The sequence below is a fragment of the Heteronotia binoei genome, chromosome 6 (assembly GCF_032191835.1).
Source record: "Heteronotia binoei isolate CCM8104 ecotype False Entrance Well chromosome 6, APGP_CSIRO_Hbin_v1, whole genome shotgun sequence".
Lineage (NCBI taxonomy): Eukaryota > Metazoa > Chordata > Lepidosauria > Squamata > Gekkonidae > Heteronotia > Heteronotia binoei.
The window spans coordinates 34,194,215-34,211,184 of record NC_083228.1 but is presented as its reverse complement, the minus strand read 5'-3'; the positions used below and the strand labels follow the sequence as shown (position 1 = coordinate 34,211,184).

The following is a 16,970-nucleotide window of genomic DNA, read 5'->3' as shown; positions in this document are numbered from 1 at the left end:
ATATATGTCAATCTTCAGACTGATTCTTCTTTTTCTTTACAGAAGAATCAAGATGCAAAGTCTGCACAAACTTTGCAAAGCAGTATGTGATCTAGTTTAATCTTTATGGTTTTCTAAATGAAGTATGTTTCCCACAGTACTTTTATAGACTACTAGGAGGAAGGCCTGTTGTAAAGAAAAAATACAATGGGTTCTAGAAAGAGGCTCTGGGCAAGTGCCCACCAACCTTGCTGTCTTCCCACCCACCCAAGTGAAGGAATTAACTTCCCCCCACCTCAAGGGGAGTTTATCTTTGATATCTAGAGAGCAGTTGTAAATCTGAGTGATCTCCATTGGTTCCCTAGGAGGAAATTGCATTTTACCTGTCTGAGGTCCCACCCCTTAAATATCCAGAAATTTTCTAACTGGGAGTTGGCAACCCTATCTCCTTCCCTTTATCTGCCCCTCTGACTTCAGCTTTCCATCTCCTTCCCCCTCCTTCTTCATAGGCTGTCTTTCTCCACAGTGGGGAACGGGGGGGACCAAAGCAGCTTGCATCATTCTCCTCTCACAACCCTGTGAGGTGGGTTAGGCTGAAAGTCTGTGACAGGTCCAAAATCACTCAGTCAGGTTCCACAGCAAGGACCTGGGTCCGACAGACCCCACTCTGAAGCCCTAACTCCTGTGCCCTCCTCAAACTCCATAGAATCTCCAGGAATTTCTCCCCAACCTGGAACTGGCAGCTGTAGTCAGGAGTGGCGAAGAAGAAGAAGACGACATTGGATTTATAGTCTGCCCTCCACTCAGAGTGGCTCACAATCTTCTTTATCTTTCTCCCCAACAACAAACACCCTGTGAGGGGCTGAGAGAGCTCTCCCGAAGCTTCCCTTTCAAGGACAACCTCTTTGATAGTTATGGTTGATCCAAGGCCATTCCAGCACCTGCATGTGGAGGAGTGGGGGAATCAAACCCGGTTCTCCCAGATAAGAGTCCAAGCACTGAACCACTACACCAAACTGGCTCTCACACCAGTTCTGCCTCAGAGGCCTGTAGTGAGACCTTTCAGACCAACAGTCTATCTCTGACAGACTGTTTAATAGGGAGGAGTTGTCAGTCATTACATCAGCTTACATCATTCTACTCTCCTTTCCACCCTTTGATCTGAACAAGAACAACCCCATGATGCAGGTTAGGCTGGTCTGAAATCATCCAGTCAGCTTCTACAGCCCTCACCTGGAGATTGGCAACAGTGGTTCCCCAGGAGGAAAGGCCTCCCTCAGAGGCCTGTAGTGATACCTTAGGAATTTCCAATCAACATGGAAAGATATAACTAAAGGTCTCTGGGTGAGTGCCCCCCAGCCTTGCTGTCATCTCACCCACTCAAGTGAAGGCATTCACTCCCCCCGCCCCCACCCCGGACTTTCTACAACAGGAGAAACAGTACTGATCAGTAAGCTCCCTGTCAGCAGAGAACTGTCTCCCTCGAAGGTCAGTGGCCTTCTGCTGGATTTTTTGCCTGATGGGGCCAGCAGTGGGTGGGGGAGAGCAGAATAAGCCAATGGCATGACAGAGACAGTGTGAGCCAATCCTGTGCAGGTTACAACCAATGAATGAAAATCCTCAGAATTGCCACCATGATTGGGCTTTTATTTATAACTGATAACCCCTCCTCCTGAGCATTCTTCCATAAAGTAAAAATGTTATTTCAGAATCACATATGAGCTATGTAACAGAAGAGTGCAGAACATCAATGGAAGTGGGTTTAGGTCCTCACTCTGTAGCATGAAGTCAATGGAGAACAGAACATTTCAAAAAGATCACCAAAAGCTTTAGTAAAAAGAATCTACTATTAGTCATCCTGAGCTTTGTACTTGTTTGGACGTGTGACAGCAGCAACATTTGCAACTCACTGTTCTCAATTGCTTTTGTTCTGGTCATTTAATTTTAGCAGAATAAAGGCTACTCAAACCTGATATAATAAGCAACATCTCATCAATATTTGAATTATTTTAGACTGGGTCAGAAATGATAGACCATGATCCAAAAAAGTGTCATAGGCAAGAAGACACAGAACAAGCTAATGACTTTTATGGGGAACATAACATTAGGCAATAAATGAAAGATTACTAGAAAATACTAGCCAAGATCACTTTCCTGTCACTACCAGAGTATTTTATAAACATATTGTATCAACAAAACAAAATCTCCTAAGATTCTTGGAACTAACCCAATTTATGTTTTTCATGCAAGTGGAAGGAAATATTTCATCTAAATTTCCTTGTGATAGGTCACCAAATATTTTTTTAAAAAAATGATTTCCCTGCTGTTGTCCCCCCCCCCCCCCCCCCCGAAATTGAACCAGCATCATGTCTGGCCATGTGAAGTTTCTCAAAAGAGATTCAGTAAACAAAAGAAAACAACAACAAAATGATTTCCCAGGGCAAAGAAACATTTCAGGAGATGGCTTCACACAGTGTGAGTAGAATGTTCAAAAACGATGTGTGAGATACTAAGCAAAGAGCTCATCTCAATGAGTTGGAACGGTCATAAGATACACCCCATGGGAAACCACTCACAGTGTGCCGTGTGTGTTCTATCCATAATAAAACAATGAGAGGTCAGGGGATGTGACACAAATCATTTCACTTGGAGCATATGTCCTGTACTTCCAAAGTAGCACAGTGGGACCATCGGCACGAAGGTTTTCTGACATAAAGGGGAACTGATGTAAGTTACATAAGTGTTAACAAAAGTCTAACATCAAATGTGAGATGGCTGCACTGCTCTTAAGCTCCCGATTAGTTGGGCCTAACCCCCTCCCCGAACACGTTCTTACATTTTCACAAGAAACTTACCCCATCTGGTCGGCCATCTGAGGCTGTAACAATCAAAATGTAGCGATCAGTGCTTTCTCTGTCTAAAGGCTTTCCTAAGGCTAGCAGCCCCGATCTAGCAATAAAACAAAAAAAGTATGTTACATCAAAACATAGCTACTAAAAATCAACAGGGCATTTGTGCCACTTATTGCTGTTTGTAGAATTTCATTTCTACAAATTCTAACACATTTCTCTTTTTAACACACGTCTTTTTTTGTGTTTAAAATTTACCTCCAATTTTTCTTTTTCAATTGAGAAAATATGTGTAATTTTTTTTTACAGTCTGTGCTTCAGAGGGGAGGGACCATTGCTCAGTGGTACAGCATCTGCTTCGGAAGCAGAAGGTCCCAGGTTCAATCCCTGGCATCTCCAACGAAAAAGGGTCCAGGCAAGTAGGCATGAAAAACCTCTGCTTGAGACCCTGGAGAGCCGCTGCCAGTCTGAGTAGACAGTAATGACTTTGATGGACCAAGGGTCTGATTCAGTAGAAGGCAGCTTCATATGTTCATATGCTTAAGTATAGGGAATATTTGGGAGATTTTCATATTGCAGGATCATGTGACATGTGGTCCCAGCATGACATAAGTCTGTCATTCACTTAAACAGAAAATGAAGCTGCCTTAAATCACACCAAGATCACTGAATGCATCTCCCTGAATGGAGTGGTTTCAATGGCTACAATAAACCAGGAGACTCAATAATTATAGAGAAAAAAAGTTTTATATTTAAAGTTGCCCTTTATGTATATAATATTCTGATAGTTATTGATAGCTACTCAAAGGCCCACCTAATTTGTTTTATACATGCTTTTTTGAGTCACATTTTCAGATATGTGAAGGGAAAATAATAGTTGAGATCATTGCTCCCTCAAATCTGTAGAGTCTTGTGAGCAAAAATTCTACTTTGTGAGCAACTGGCATAGTTACTGCATAACTTAGTTTGCTCTGGGGTAATTTTTCCTGAGCTAAGACAAAAATGTGTGAGCCAGAGAGTAAAAAACCTCTGAGTTAGTTCATATTATCAAGCTTAGAGGGAACACTGCTTGACATTCTTCTTGTGGGGATTTCCAGGGAGGGAGGAGAGGGAGAGAGAAGCTGAGGCTTAGTATGAATTCTATGAATCTTTCAAATGTACATTCTTAATGTAAGAGGGGAAAGGGGGAGCTGAGGTAAAAGGGTTAGATGTGAATACTGTCAAAAATCAAGAGAATTGACAGTTACACATCACAGATGGTGAGAGAAGTCAGAAACCCAAGCAGATTAACAAATTTATGAAGAAGAATAGTTTAAGTGAAAATTAACTGATACAAGGTTATATTCTGATAAAACCTGTTAAGAATGGCCAATTAAAATTTCTAATAAGTGGGTTCTGTAGAGCTATTAGAGATTATAGTATGTAGAATCAAAGTCTCTGTTTAATGCAGGATGACATATAGTATTTAATTCCTTTATGAGTTCTAATTTAGCACTTTAATGTTATATACAGTCTTTAAAGTCCTTTTTGTAGAACAGTAACTACCAGGTCTGTTACAGTACACCCAGGGAGATTAAAACATCTCCCACTGGTTTCTCTGTGTTATTTTTTGTCTGTTTTGTGTTAATTGATTATTCTACAGAGAGACTGATATATTTGTCCAATGTAGGCAGCAGAAGGACATTGTCAGCTCATGATGACATATATTAAATTGGATGATATGCAAGTGAGTGAGCCCAGGATGATATAGCCCATGTTATAAGGTCCTGTGACAGTATGTGGGCAAAAGATAGGCCTCGTCGGGCCGGAGGAGCGTGGTGAGGCATCGTTTGACATAGTGGTTCCCTCCTGGCCGTGGCGCTTTTGCACGACCAGCGCTTGACAGTGGTGTGTAGTGGCGGGGGGGGGGGCGAGTGTCTGCAGAAGCAGTGGTCGGAAGAGCGGCGAGGGAGCGTCAGTGCATCTCCTGACACAGCGGTTTGCAGCCAGCCGTGGCTTGTAGAGCAGCCAGCATTTGGCACCCCCCCCCATTGGCCTTCGCATCTCATTTGGAGGCTGCTGGTGAGGCATTTTCAGTGGAGCACTGGAGGTCCAGCGGTTGCGTCTTGGGATGCGGGGGTTTGTTGCCAGCTGCTGTGCTATCGCATGGCCAGCGTTTGAAGCATATTCCTTCCCCCACCTTCTCCTCCTGCCTTGCTGGGCTGATTTGGTCGGGGAGGGTGGCTGTTAGCTGCATTGCTTCACACAGCCTGCGTGTGTGACCCCCCCCCCCCCAACTCCTAGCGTTAAGGCCCAGCCTTATTAGGTTTAGACCTTCCTTTGCCTGGGGAATTTTTATATTCCTCCTTTTCAGGCCGCAGCGTTGTCTCTCAGCCATCTTAGTGGTGGGTGAGATGATTTAGTGGGTCTGTGGACTCCCTTCTTGAGGCAAGCTAGTGGCCATTTTGGTGTTGCAACCATTTTACAGGACTTCTTATCTCCTTGTTGCCGGGCAAGGTCAGCAGCCATTTTGTGGCTATTGCCCAGGGGGCTCATTTTGAGGGAGGCATTTGATGCTCATTCATTTGTTCACTGAGTCGGTGGCAGTCATTTGGGTGATTGCCAAAGGCAAGCCATGCCTAAAGGACAGGGTAAATCAAAGGGCAAGGGCCCTGCACCTAAAGCCCAGCGGCCTGTACCTAAGCGCCCGGGGCCCCAGCCTTCATCATCTGAGGACGGCACTTTTGAGCAATCTGTTTTTGCTAGATTAGCCGCTTTGGGGGGGTTCTGGTAGCAGGCATCCTGTCTCATCTCTGGGAGAGAAAAAAAGGGGATGGCTTCCAAGGCAGACAAGCATGCTGCCAAGAAGCGGTTCCAGGAAAAGATCCTTAATCGCTTACCTTCCCTCGAAAGCAGGTCTTCTGCTGATGAGATGGCTGGAGTATCGCCTCTTCCAGCAGAGGTTCCCAATGTGGACGCTTCACAAGGCTTGCAGTTGGGTAAGTGTGAGCTTGCACAGAACACTTCCACAGCATGGCCAAGGGAGCCATGGGGGCAGCCAACAGTATTCAGGCCGGTTGCCAATAGCCAGTCTGCAACCTTCAATAATCCTCAGCTTTGGGCTTGGGGATTTAACCTGGCTAGCCCTATGGGACCTTGGGGAGGCCTGCCCGGCCAGTTCCCAGGAGCGTCCTCGGCTCCCTATGGTGGCTGGGGTTTTTCTTATCCTTGGGGCCTGTCATACTCTGCCATGCCAGCTAAGACTTTACCTTTTGGTGACCTGGCCTTACTTTTGGTGACCTGGCCTTGGGGATCATTGGTTGCTGGCCACCAAGGATAAAATACTGAAAGGGGAATTTGTGGACCTATTTTCTCTGCTCTACAGGGAGCTGGAGAAAAAGGATAAAGATGACTTGGATGGTAGGAAAAAAGGAGAAAATCAATTTGTGGAAAGTTGATAGGACGTGGGCAAATTGGGTGCCCGGGTTCATTATTTATGCCGAAATTATTTCCAGGACACAACCATGGAGGGCCACTTCCCTTTTTCAGTATTTTGACATTATATACAAAAGCTACACCAGCTTTACCAACCCCGCCTGACTTCAGTATGATGAGGAGTTTAGGATGAAGGCAGCTTTGAACCCTGCCCTTCAATGGGATCAGATTCAGCCACAGCTGTGGCTACAGGTCATGTCTCCTGCATGACCTAATCTGGGGGACAGGTCGGATAGTGGCCATGTGGTACAGTGCACAGCCACTGCTTCCAGTACCTGCAGCAGTGCAGGGCAGGCGGTTCAACCCTGCCTGCTCTGCTGGGAGTTCGGGTCCCGGGGGTGTGTGGTAAGAAGAACTGCCCATACAAGCATGAGTGCCCTCTCTGTGGGGTGTCTCATTCCTTCACGAATTGCTCCAGTGGTAAACCCAGGAGGGGACTGCGCAAGCAGGGCCTGGGCGGCGCAGATAAACCATTTGGAAAAGGGCCCCAACCCAAAAAGGGTGATAGTACTTGAGGCATGGCTCCATAATTATCCCAAGGAGGAAGATAGGTTTTATTTGTTAAATGGTTTTACGTTTGGTTTCAGAATTCTTTTCCAGGCCCCAGAAAGCCATTTATGGCCAGTAACCTGAAGTCAGTTATCGGGATGGAGCACATAGTTCATCAAAAGATTGGGAAGGGATTAGCTGAGGGTAGGATGATTGGTCCATTTCCCGCACCCACCGTGAGTACTTTGCGGGTCTCTTCTTTGGGCATTGTGCCTAAAAAGGCCCCGGGGGAATTCAGGTTCATCCATCATTTATCTTACCCTCATGGTGAACTGGTAAACAACGCCATACCAGAAAATCGGTGTACCATGTGATAGACATCTTTTGACCAAACGGTGCAGATGGTAAAGCGTTGCGGGGTAGGTGCAGACATAATCTCAGCCTTTCACCTTCTCCCAGTTCACCCTTCGGATTTTAATTTGCTGGGTTTCCAATTTGAGGGACAGTTTTATATGGACAGGGCTCTGTCCATGGGGTGCTCCGTTTCTTATGCTGCCTTTGAGCGTTTTAGCTCTTTTTTAGAATGGGCGGTGTGCCGCAGGGCTCATTTGGGCAATGTGGTGCATTACCTTGATGACTTTCTGTTTGTGGGCCCCTTTGGCTCCAGCCAGTGTGCCCACTTGATGACGGCCTTTGCAGAGCAGTCTGAGGAGCTGGGCGTTTCCCTAGCCCATAAAAAGACAGAGAGCCCTACCCAACAATTGATGTTCCTGGGGGTGGAACTGGATTCCTTACAGCAAACTTCATGCATTAGCACCCCAGTTTTGGGGCATGGGGTCTAGCTAAATCATTCCTGGGCCGTGCGGACCAGTTAAGTGGTGAAGCGGACTGCCTTGGGTTTGCCTGGATTGATCCTCCCTTTTGCCGTGCGGCGGAACCTTTGCTATGCCGGCCGGGTACAAACCATTCATTTGACTATACCTAGTGGAAGCGTGGCTCGCTCGTCATGTGGCAGGGAAGGGGCGTGTTCGCCCCTGGCCCTACCATGCTGCCTGTTATGTTTATAGCCCTTGTTATTGTATCACCAAATAAAAAAAGTGGCCCTTAGTTTACTCAAACCCTCGTGTCCATCTCTTCCTTCTGTCTGTGGGGTCAAACAAACTTTCTCATGAAAGCTCATATTGAAACAAACACTGTTAACATTTAAGGTGCCACTGGACTTTTGTTTTCTGTTGCTACAACAGGCCAACATGACTACCTCCTTGCAACCATCTAGTTTGACCAGTAGGAAGTTCCTTCCTTTTCTCACTCTCCCACCATAACCATTCCACCAAATGCAGCACTTCAGTATTCCCCTCAGGGATGAATGACAAGTCACTCAGAGACACAGTTGGGAGGGGGACTATGCTTGCCTCGAGTGATCCCAGGATCAGCTGACAGGAACAACTTTTCGCTGTATAAATTATGGTCCATAAAGCAGCCTGTTCCCTTTTTTTCCAAGAAGTTCAAGTGGGAGCTATTGAGAAGCATGCCAGGTCAGCCCCTATATGCATAGCCCTGTCACATTAGGATGTGATGGAGTTTTATAAACTGGGTTGTGTACGTGTAGATGTAGTAATTATATAGAAAACACTTAGATGTTCAGCCATAGACTTCTACCTATTGATCCCAGCATGAGTTATAACTGATTCACACATTACATAATCTGTGTGTGTCCTCCTTGGGGACTTTCAACAGATGTGTTCTGGGAGTTTCCCACTGGAAACTTGTTCCAGACATGTGTGGACCTGGTTCCTACCTGTGCACAAGAAGAAAGGACTTCAGCCTTTGCCTTGCCATTTTCCTGACTTCCCAGGTGTCTGCTTTTTGACTCTTAGGGAAAACTTAACTGTACGGTAGTTATATGTACATATCTCCCACAGGGCAAACAGAAGCTCCTAAGGGCCTTTTCAGGTTCAGAAAACAGCACAAGGAGTAAATTTAAGACTCACCTCCCCAAATTCCATGGTCCTAATCTGGATTAGGCATGACTGTGTCTGGGAATTAAATGCCAGCAGTTAACTTCCAGTACACATCTGGTCAAATGTTTTAACTGAGGCAAACATGTGAATTGTCCCTTAGACCTAACATTTTTATATTGTGTCTGATATATTTAGGCATGATGTATACTTCAAGAGATTTTTTTTTCACTCATAAGTATATTATACACTATTGGGTGGATCAAAAGAATAATGGAACAGACCTTGTTTGTCTCCCCATGTCACCTACAGTTCCCCCATGCATTACCTTAACATTGGTGTGAAATGCAGTATGGGTTGGAACTGAAACTCAAGGGGAAATCTGCAGTAACTGCAATCTCCCCCTTGTGCAAGTGGGAGTGCCCTATTAAAGAGCTGCTTTGCAACCAACCTGAGACTTCCCTTACGAATGAATGACCACCATTGACAGCATTGACACCACCCTCTTGTGCCTCATTAGATAAAGTCCATTCAAAAATTCATAAATAGGCTAACAGTTGTATTACCAAAGAGGAGAGTAAAGCAAAAGGTGATAGATTAAAAAAAAAATCCCAAAAGAAGCATGCCAGCTTTTATTGTGTTGGAAATCTGGACAAGTACTTCGTATTTTGTTTGTAGCTTTTAGGTTTGCGTGTTTTTTTTTTTTAAAATAGTACTTAGTACTAAGAATAACCAACTTCCACAGAAAAAGAATTACAAGGCAAGTGTGATTTCTTCATTAACTTCTGCTGATGAGGAAGCTTAGAATTGTCAATGCAGGGACATCTTTATTATACCACTGTGAGGAAACTGCACTTTCTTTACAGCTTTCCTAATTTGGCTCTGTAAGTAATGTAAGGAGGATACCAATTTGCACAGAACAGGCACACCGGCAATCAAAATTCATGACAAAATATTCAGGAAATGGGCTGAATACACACACTAAATGAAAGATTTCCTTTTTTGGTATATTAAATAGTCAGCAATTGTATGGCTGACTAGCAGACATTTCCCTGAGGAGCTGTGTGTACTATTTTCCTATTCTAATACATCAATTTTCACACTCAGACCTGTCTGCTGAAGTTATGGGAAGTTGTGGAATAAAGTGAGAAACTGTAACTGGTTCTTCTAGATCCATTTGTGCAGAAAGACCTGTAATGGGTGCCTATTTGTTTCTGAGCACAACTCAAAATGTTGATTCTTACCTTTAAGGTCCTAAGGGGCTTGGGGCTGGCATACAGGAAGGACGCATTTGACTTCTACTGTCCAGATCACCAGAGAGCTGCTTGATGAATACTATTTTAGGCTGCTGAATATTGTTTTAATGTCTGCTTTTTTATTTAACATTAAAAATGGCCATAATTTCATTTTTATATGTTTTTATACAGGACTCAGGAGACGGGGCATATCAGCTTCCTAAATAACTAATCTGAAATTGGAGGATTGTGCCAGAATTGGCCTTAGATTCAGAAGCTGGGTACTTTTCACCTCCCCACAACATGATTAGGGATGTTGTGAATTTCATGGGGAATGTGTTTTGATAGTTCAACACACTGTGTTTTCCTGCCATGAACAGAGGTGAGTTTATTACCTAATTGTTCATCTCCCAATTAACAATTTATAGAAACATCCTCATAAACTTTTTGCTGAGTCCCTCCCCCTGGCAGGGACCTAATAGGAAGCTTAGAGGGAGAGATCAAAATCCAATATCAAGTGAACTTTCTGTCAATTCTTCATCCCCACCACCCAGCTTCTCTCATTTCTAGCCAGGCTGAAACATGGGGAGAAGGTTGGGAAGAAGAGAACAGGAATGATCAGCTTCTCTCCCCCCAGAACTGTCAGTTATGGTTTCATAAGAAAAGGAATGGTCTGCTCTTGTTCTCTGCAACCAAACGGTTTATTTTTCCCCGAACTGGTCCTTTCGGCTTCAAAGATTAGGTGTTGATTGCTCCTATTCTTTGCAGTCCATTGAATCCATTTTCTATGTATATTTTTTTTTTAATTATGCGTGCTTTTGAGGCATGTGTGATTTTAATGGTTTTAAAATGTGATTTTATCATGTATGTTTTAAATTGTTTAAATGTGAAGTCAGAAAGCCAATGTGAAGTTAGGAAGCAGTAATGTAAATTTTGCAAACAAATCAAGAAATAAATAAAATGGGTTTAGCAATTGGGCTAAAACAGAACAAGCACAATCTGTTCTATTCTCTGCAGTCCAAGATAACAGCTTGAAGTTGGTGGGGTGAAGAAGCAGTCTGTTTCTCCCACCCTCATCCCAAACCGAGAACTGATCTTCTCCCTACCCCATAAATCGATAACTTGAGCTGCATGGAAGCAGATTTCCCCTGTTCTGCAATGCAAGCTGTCAGGTTGGAAGATGGGGATCCCGTCTATTCTCAGCCCAGACTCTCCATAGCTGAGGTAGAAGTGGGTTGCTTCTATCCCCACTGCCAAAGCTGTGGATCTGGGTTGCAGATGATAGGAACACATCCCTGCTATTTTCCTTAGACAAGCAGTCAGTTTCAGGCGCAGAGAAAGGAACGATCCTTCATTTCTCCCTATATGAATCCTACAGCTTTAGCTAACAATTAGGGGTGAAAAGAAGAGAAGAGGGATCAACCACTGATCCCCCCCCCCCACACACACACACACACACCTTCCATTTGATGCATCTCAACATGGCTGGGATGCAGCAGACTTTCCAGACTGGGAAACCAGAAGAACCTAACTTTACGCTGATTACTGCATTAAACTCCCAGTTCTGCCCCCTACAGTACTTTGTTGGGTACACAGCAACATTTCCCCAGCAGGAGATCAGAAGCCAGATCCCAAATGATCCTTCATCAGCTAGGAGTTGGCTGCAATTAATGTGAATAGACATAAGCAGAATGCAAACAGCCTTTGATTTATTGGCTGTCTGATAGCTATTGGTGGAAAAAATATGAGCTGAAGCAGCAGGTAATCAAGGATATGGGAGATCAGCCCTTTTAATGATCACTGCTCCCATTCAGCTTCTGAGATACCACCAAGACTCCACATACCTTTTACTAGTGGAAGGTTGTCTCTACAAGAAGCCATGCCAAATTGCAGAACATTGTACTATAGCTCGTTATTAATATAAACTAGAGATGTACATTTGGATGTATCTATTTTAGTTTTTAGGTTAAAGAGCTCCGTGGTGCAGAGTGGTAAAGCTGCAGTACTGCAGTCTGAACTCTCTGTTCATGACCTGAGTTCGATCCCAGCGGTAGCCAGCTTAGGTTGACTCAGCCTTCCGTCCTTCCAAGGTCAGTAAAATGAGTACCCACCTTGCTGGGGGGAAAGTGTAGATGACTGGGGAAGGCAATGGCAAACCACCCCGTAAAAAAGTCTGCCGTGAAAACATTGTGAAAGCAATGTCACCCCAGAGTTGGAAACGACTGGTGCTTGCACAGGGGACTACCTTTTTATTTTAGTTTTTCATTTATTGGCAATTCTAATTGTGATTTTAAACAGTGTTCTTTTATATATTTTTAATAATTGTTTTATTTACATTGTTAACCTTCTTGAGTCCCCCAAGGTAGAAGGATGGCTAATAAATTAGGTTTGCCAATCTCTAGTTCGGGGCAGGGGATCCCCTGGTTTGAAGGCCTCCTCCCCAGTTCAGCAGACTTCAGGAAAAGCTTCCTTGACTTGGCCTGACCAGATCAGTGAAAGGAAAAAGTGGAAGATAAACTCTTGGAAGCAAGGAGCAAGCTCTCTTTTGTGCTGAGTCCATCAGAGCAGGCAGAAATCTTAACTGAGGAATGGAGAAGGCAGCCATTGCCATGTAGACAGCTGAAGGAAGCTGCAAGGAAAAGGATCTATGTAGAAATCTATAACTTTCTAAGCTAAGGACCCTGTCTTATATTAAACATCTCATAGGGCATGTATAGAGAGTGGGACAGAGACATTGCATTTTACCCATTTCTTTTTAAACCCCTCACTCACTCAGGTGCTGTGCTAAAAGTATGCTTGTGAACATTTTTTAAAAAATACTTTAGAACTTTTGAGGCTGGTAGTGGTTCTCTGTACCACACAGACCTCCACTGTCTTGGACATGCTATTTTAAAAGGAGTGCCAGAGGGAAGGTAGTCAGTTGGCAAGCAGCTATTCCTCCAGGGGCACACAAGGCAGTAAACTGTTCCCATGGTAACCAGACACATGGCAGCAGGAGACACAGAAGCAAGGCCTCAGTCCTTGGAAAGGAAGCTGAGAGTCCTCACCCTCCCAGTGGGCAATTCCTACAGGGGGCAGGTGGTGGTGGCTGGTTACTAGAGTGAGGGAAAAGAGTCTTCAGATGTTCAGAAAACCTTGGAGGGTAGGATGCAACAGGGCCTGCAGGCTGGAGCAGGACCATTCTACCATAGCCCCAATTAGAACATGGACCATAGTACAACAGGAGAAGTTTCAGTCTCCTGCCCTATACTGTTTCCTGGCATAAAACTGCCCAGAGGGAGTTATTTGTCCCATTGGGTAGCTGTGTGTATGCTTCAGGAACTCCTGAACTGACTTGTGCAAGAGTCAGCTGCTAACATTTTCCCTTTCCAATAGAAACTAGAAACTAGGAAATGGGATAGAATGGGACAGAAAGTGAATTGAGAATAATTGTCTGAACTGGGAGAACTATAACGTCTGTTTTGAAAATTAAACATGATAGATTACTCTGTCATTCTTGGTTTATAATATCTGGTCTCTTATACCAGTTTTCACAGTGACAAATAAATGCAAATTTTTGCTTAACTGCTCTTGAGGTATGAGAACATAATGATAAGCCTTGCTGTACTTTCCCCAATTCCTTTAAAAAGAAAAGTCCTCGACTTATCCTTACTTTCCTCTTTACTATAATTAATATTCAGGCAAATAATAGCTTTGCAAATGTCAGCTTCTTAAAAGAAAGAAGGTTTCCACTATTTCTGGGACATGTGCTTTCAATGTTCTGTGACTTTTCTTTATATTAATTAACGTGGTATCAATTTAGGAAACAGCTAAAAGCTTTCATGGTCAGTAATGTCTGGAATGTCTGGTGGTGAATTCAAACAATGACCCTAAAAGATCCCCCTTTAATGAAAAGGAAAACACATTTTATTTTCAGGACAAGGAATTGTAAGTTTGAAAATGTTACTGTCATTAGCAGGAAGCTGGAGAGCCTAAAGGCTTCTAATTAATCCCAGGTCACTCTTATAATGGATGTTTCCATCTCAGTGGGCTTTACCTAGTCAAACATTTAAAATAAATAAATGGTCTTAGGTGTGCAATTTCAAAGTTCAGTACCATCCGCAGTGGTCCCATTAGTGTCTGAAAGCTCCACTACAAACAGCGGAACACCTCTGATTAGAAGCTGCCTTATTTGCACACAATCTGCATATTCAATTGAAAGTCAGAAATACAGTCATATGCATTGTACTACTTACGTTTGGGAAAGGTTAAATACTTGCTGGGGATCTCCATTCTGGATGACATACGTTATAGGGTCACCCTCTCGATCAGTTGCCTTCAGAAGAATAATACAAACCGGTGTCATGCTCTAGACTGTTACAGCCTCTCTTTTTATTATCAGGATGGTGTGTGTGTGTGTGGGGGGGGGGGATCAATTGTGATGGACAGCACATTTTAAATGCTAATCAGCTCATTCATAACAATTAAGGATGTGACAGCTTTGACTCTAGATCAGTTGATAGTATATGTTTTGTCCCCTCCAGAGAATGGCTGTATTTTGGCTGCAATGGAGAGCGTGCTCTCATGAGCATGATAATTGCTTATCGGAATTTCGGGAAATTAGAATATTTGCATACTTAAGCTTTAATTAACACTGACTGACAGAACATGAGGTAATAAAGAGTCTTTTGGCAAGCAATTAATTCTCCAGCTTATTTTCAAACTCGATCAGTAGACATTATTTATAATGGTCTATCTTAAAATAAGCACTATAACAGTGTTTAAATCTTGAACTCATATTGGTTGCTGTACCCTGCATATGTGTAAAAAAATAATATTGGATAATAATAATAATAATCCTAAAAAGCATGAAGAGGTTACAGGAAAACGTAATTGATTAAATGGGATGTACTACCTGGAAACATTTGGGGGAAAAAATTATATGCTTTTAAAACATAGGGAACAATCCAGTCAAATTTAAGTATGTTTAAGTCCCACTGATTTTGATGGGAGCATTAAACATGTGCTTATAACTTTCCCACTGGAATAACAAAAAATGAAAATGCTTAACTTTGTGTTCCTGGTAGTTTTCAGTGTGGTTCAAACATGATGATCTCAATTCAACCATTAATAAATCATTAAATAAGGTTACTGCCTTCCTAAAACTTCTACATTGACAGGTATCAGATTATTTTACAAAATTATGAATGTATCAGACTCAGGGGTTTAAGTACGTTAATGTGACCGACAGGTTGCAGTAACCAGACAACAAGACATGCTGACTTCTATCTATGGTATTGGAACTTAGCGCATCCTGTCTGTAACTCAGAACTGCACACCTGCGCTAGAACTGAACACTACCATTCATGTTTGCTGCTTGCTAGCTAATTTTGCATCTTACTTCTACTTTTTCTTCCTGATATAGATAATATGGATTATGTGGACTATAAATCACTGCTTGGGTGGGACAGTCTACAAATATCAGAGAACATTCAATACAGGTATGGTGAAACAGCAAGCCATTTGGATCAGTCTAATAATCTAAGGCTTGTCCAAGCAGCGACTTCCCATGTGGTGAATTCAGAGATACAGTAATGGATAAGGTTATAATGTGATATCAAGATTATCCTTTTAGCATCTTTGAGAAAGAAAAGTGGGCCAAAATGCATTGGCTGCAAATAATCTGCTTTCCATGGCATCTTTAGATATTCTATTACTGGACAAGATTACTAGCTTCTGTTTTTAACAAGGTGTAATTATAGGTCAGTGAATAAGTTTTCCTGTCCCCAAGTGCCACAAATACCATTTTTCTTGGAGTATCTTGAACACTCTGTGTCACTTATGTGAACTGTACCGTCATTGATAGTCTCATGCTGGCTGGAGTTGCCACTGAGGCTGAGATTCAGTGTCTTTTAAATACAAAAAGTCAACAAGTTCAACATATCCTGGCGCCACCATGATAGGGATAACCACCACTCTTTTAACATTTGCCTGCCGAGAAGTGGGTAGTGACCCTAACTGGGATGACTGAACACCTGCCAGTTCAACTCATTAGGCAATCAACTAAATGATGGACTGCTCAGCTGTTCTCCACCTGTTTGTGTGCATTGCAGGAACAGGCAACTTATGGCCATCAGAAGCTGACTTGCAAGGAATGGGAGCTGGCTTCCCATCTCCTGATGGGAAAATTTTGGTCTGTACACAGTAAAGATTTTTTTTTTTTTTAGGGGGCTATCAGGAGCCAATTTCCAATTGGTCATGTCAGGTTCTTTTGATTTCACACTGGGACCTTTTCTGCTTCCTATATTTCCTGAGTTGCAATGAATTTAGGGCAAGTGAGTGTGTGATGAGAAGCTCAGCTGATTTCCCTCCTCTTCTTCACATCCCAAGCAGTCAGCTTAGGCTGCAATGAAAATTGAGAAACAAGCTGTTTTACCTCTTCCTAATGCAGAGATTATAAACACTGCATCTGTCTCCACCCATGTTGGGGCAGGGGAATAGCAACAAGCTCTTTATACCCCTTTTGCAATGTGTCAACACCTGCTAGTTCAGCACTTAGTGTGGAGGGGATGGCAGAGTTCATTTTTGCCACAGAACTGTCCATCTATTTTGCTGGGTAAGATGGGATCCTCTATCAGCTTGGAGTCAATTTTGTATCAACAGACAGCTGTAAACTTAGTGTTCAGCAACTGGTCAAGTTGCTCAATGCAATCCAAAAATATCCCTCACCAGCTCACAGTTGAACAAAGTAAATTTGTCTGCCAAACTGGTTTGCTGAGACACTTCTGGCATCTTTAATCTCTGTGCTGATCCCAGTCAGTGATAGTGACTAGTAGACCTAAAAGCATCCTATACATTTGCTCTGCAATTCTAAGTACAACTGAAGAAGCAAGTGGAGAAAGAAGTACTTTTCTCCCTTTCTCACAATACAAGAACTCGTGGGCATTCAATGAAATTGCTGAGCAGTCAGGTTAAAATGGATAAAAGGAAGTACTTCTTCACCCAAA

The 16,970-nt window shown here is 43.1% G+C and overlaps 1 protein-coding gene across 3 annotated transcripts in view; it reads right to left on the bottom strand.

The window, feature by feature from the left end:
- Nucleotides 1-16,970, bottom strand: part of PCDH15 (protocadherin related 15) — a 475,582-nt gene that overhangs the window by 208,918 nt on the left and 249,694 nt on the right. For all 3 annotated transcript variants that reach the window (XM_060241241.1, XM_060241242.1, XM_060241243.1), the window contains exons 16-17: nt 14,220-14,299; nt 2,835-2,928 (exon numbers count right to left, since the gene is read on the bottom strand). In XM_060241241.1, coding sequence (XP_060097224.1) covers nt 2,835-2,928; nt 14,220-14,299 — 174 coding nt within the window. The remainder of the gene's footprint in view (nt 1-2,834; nt 2,929-14,219; nt 14,300-16,970) is intronic.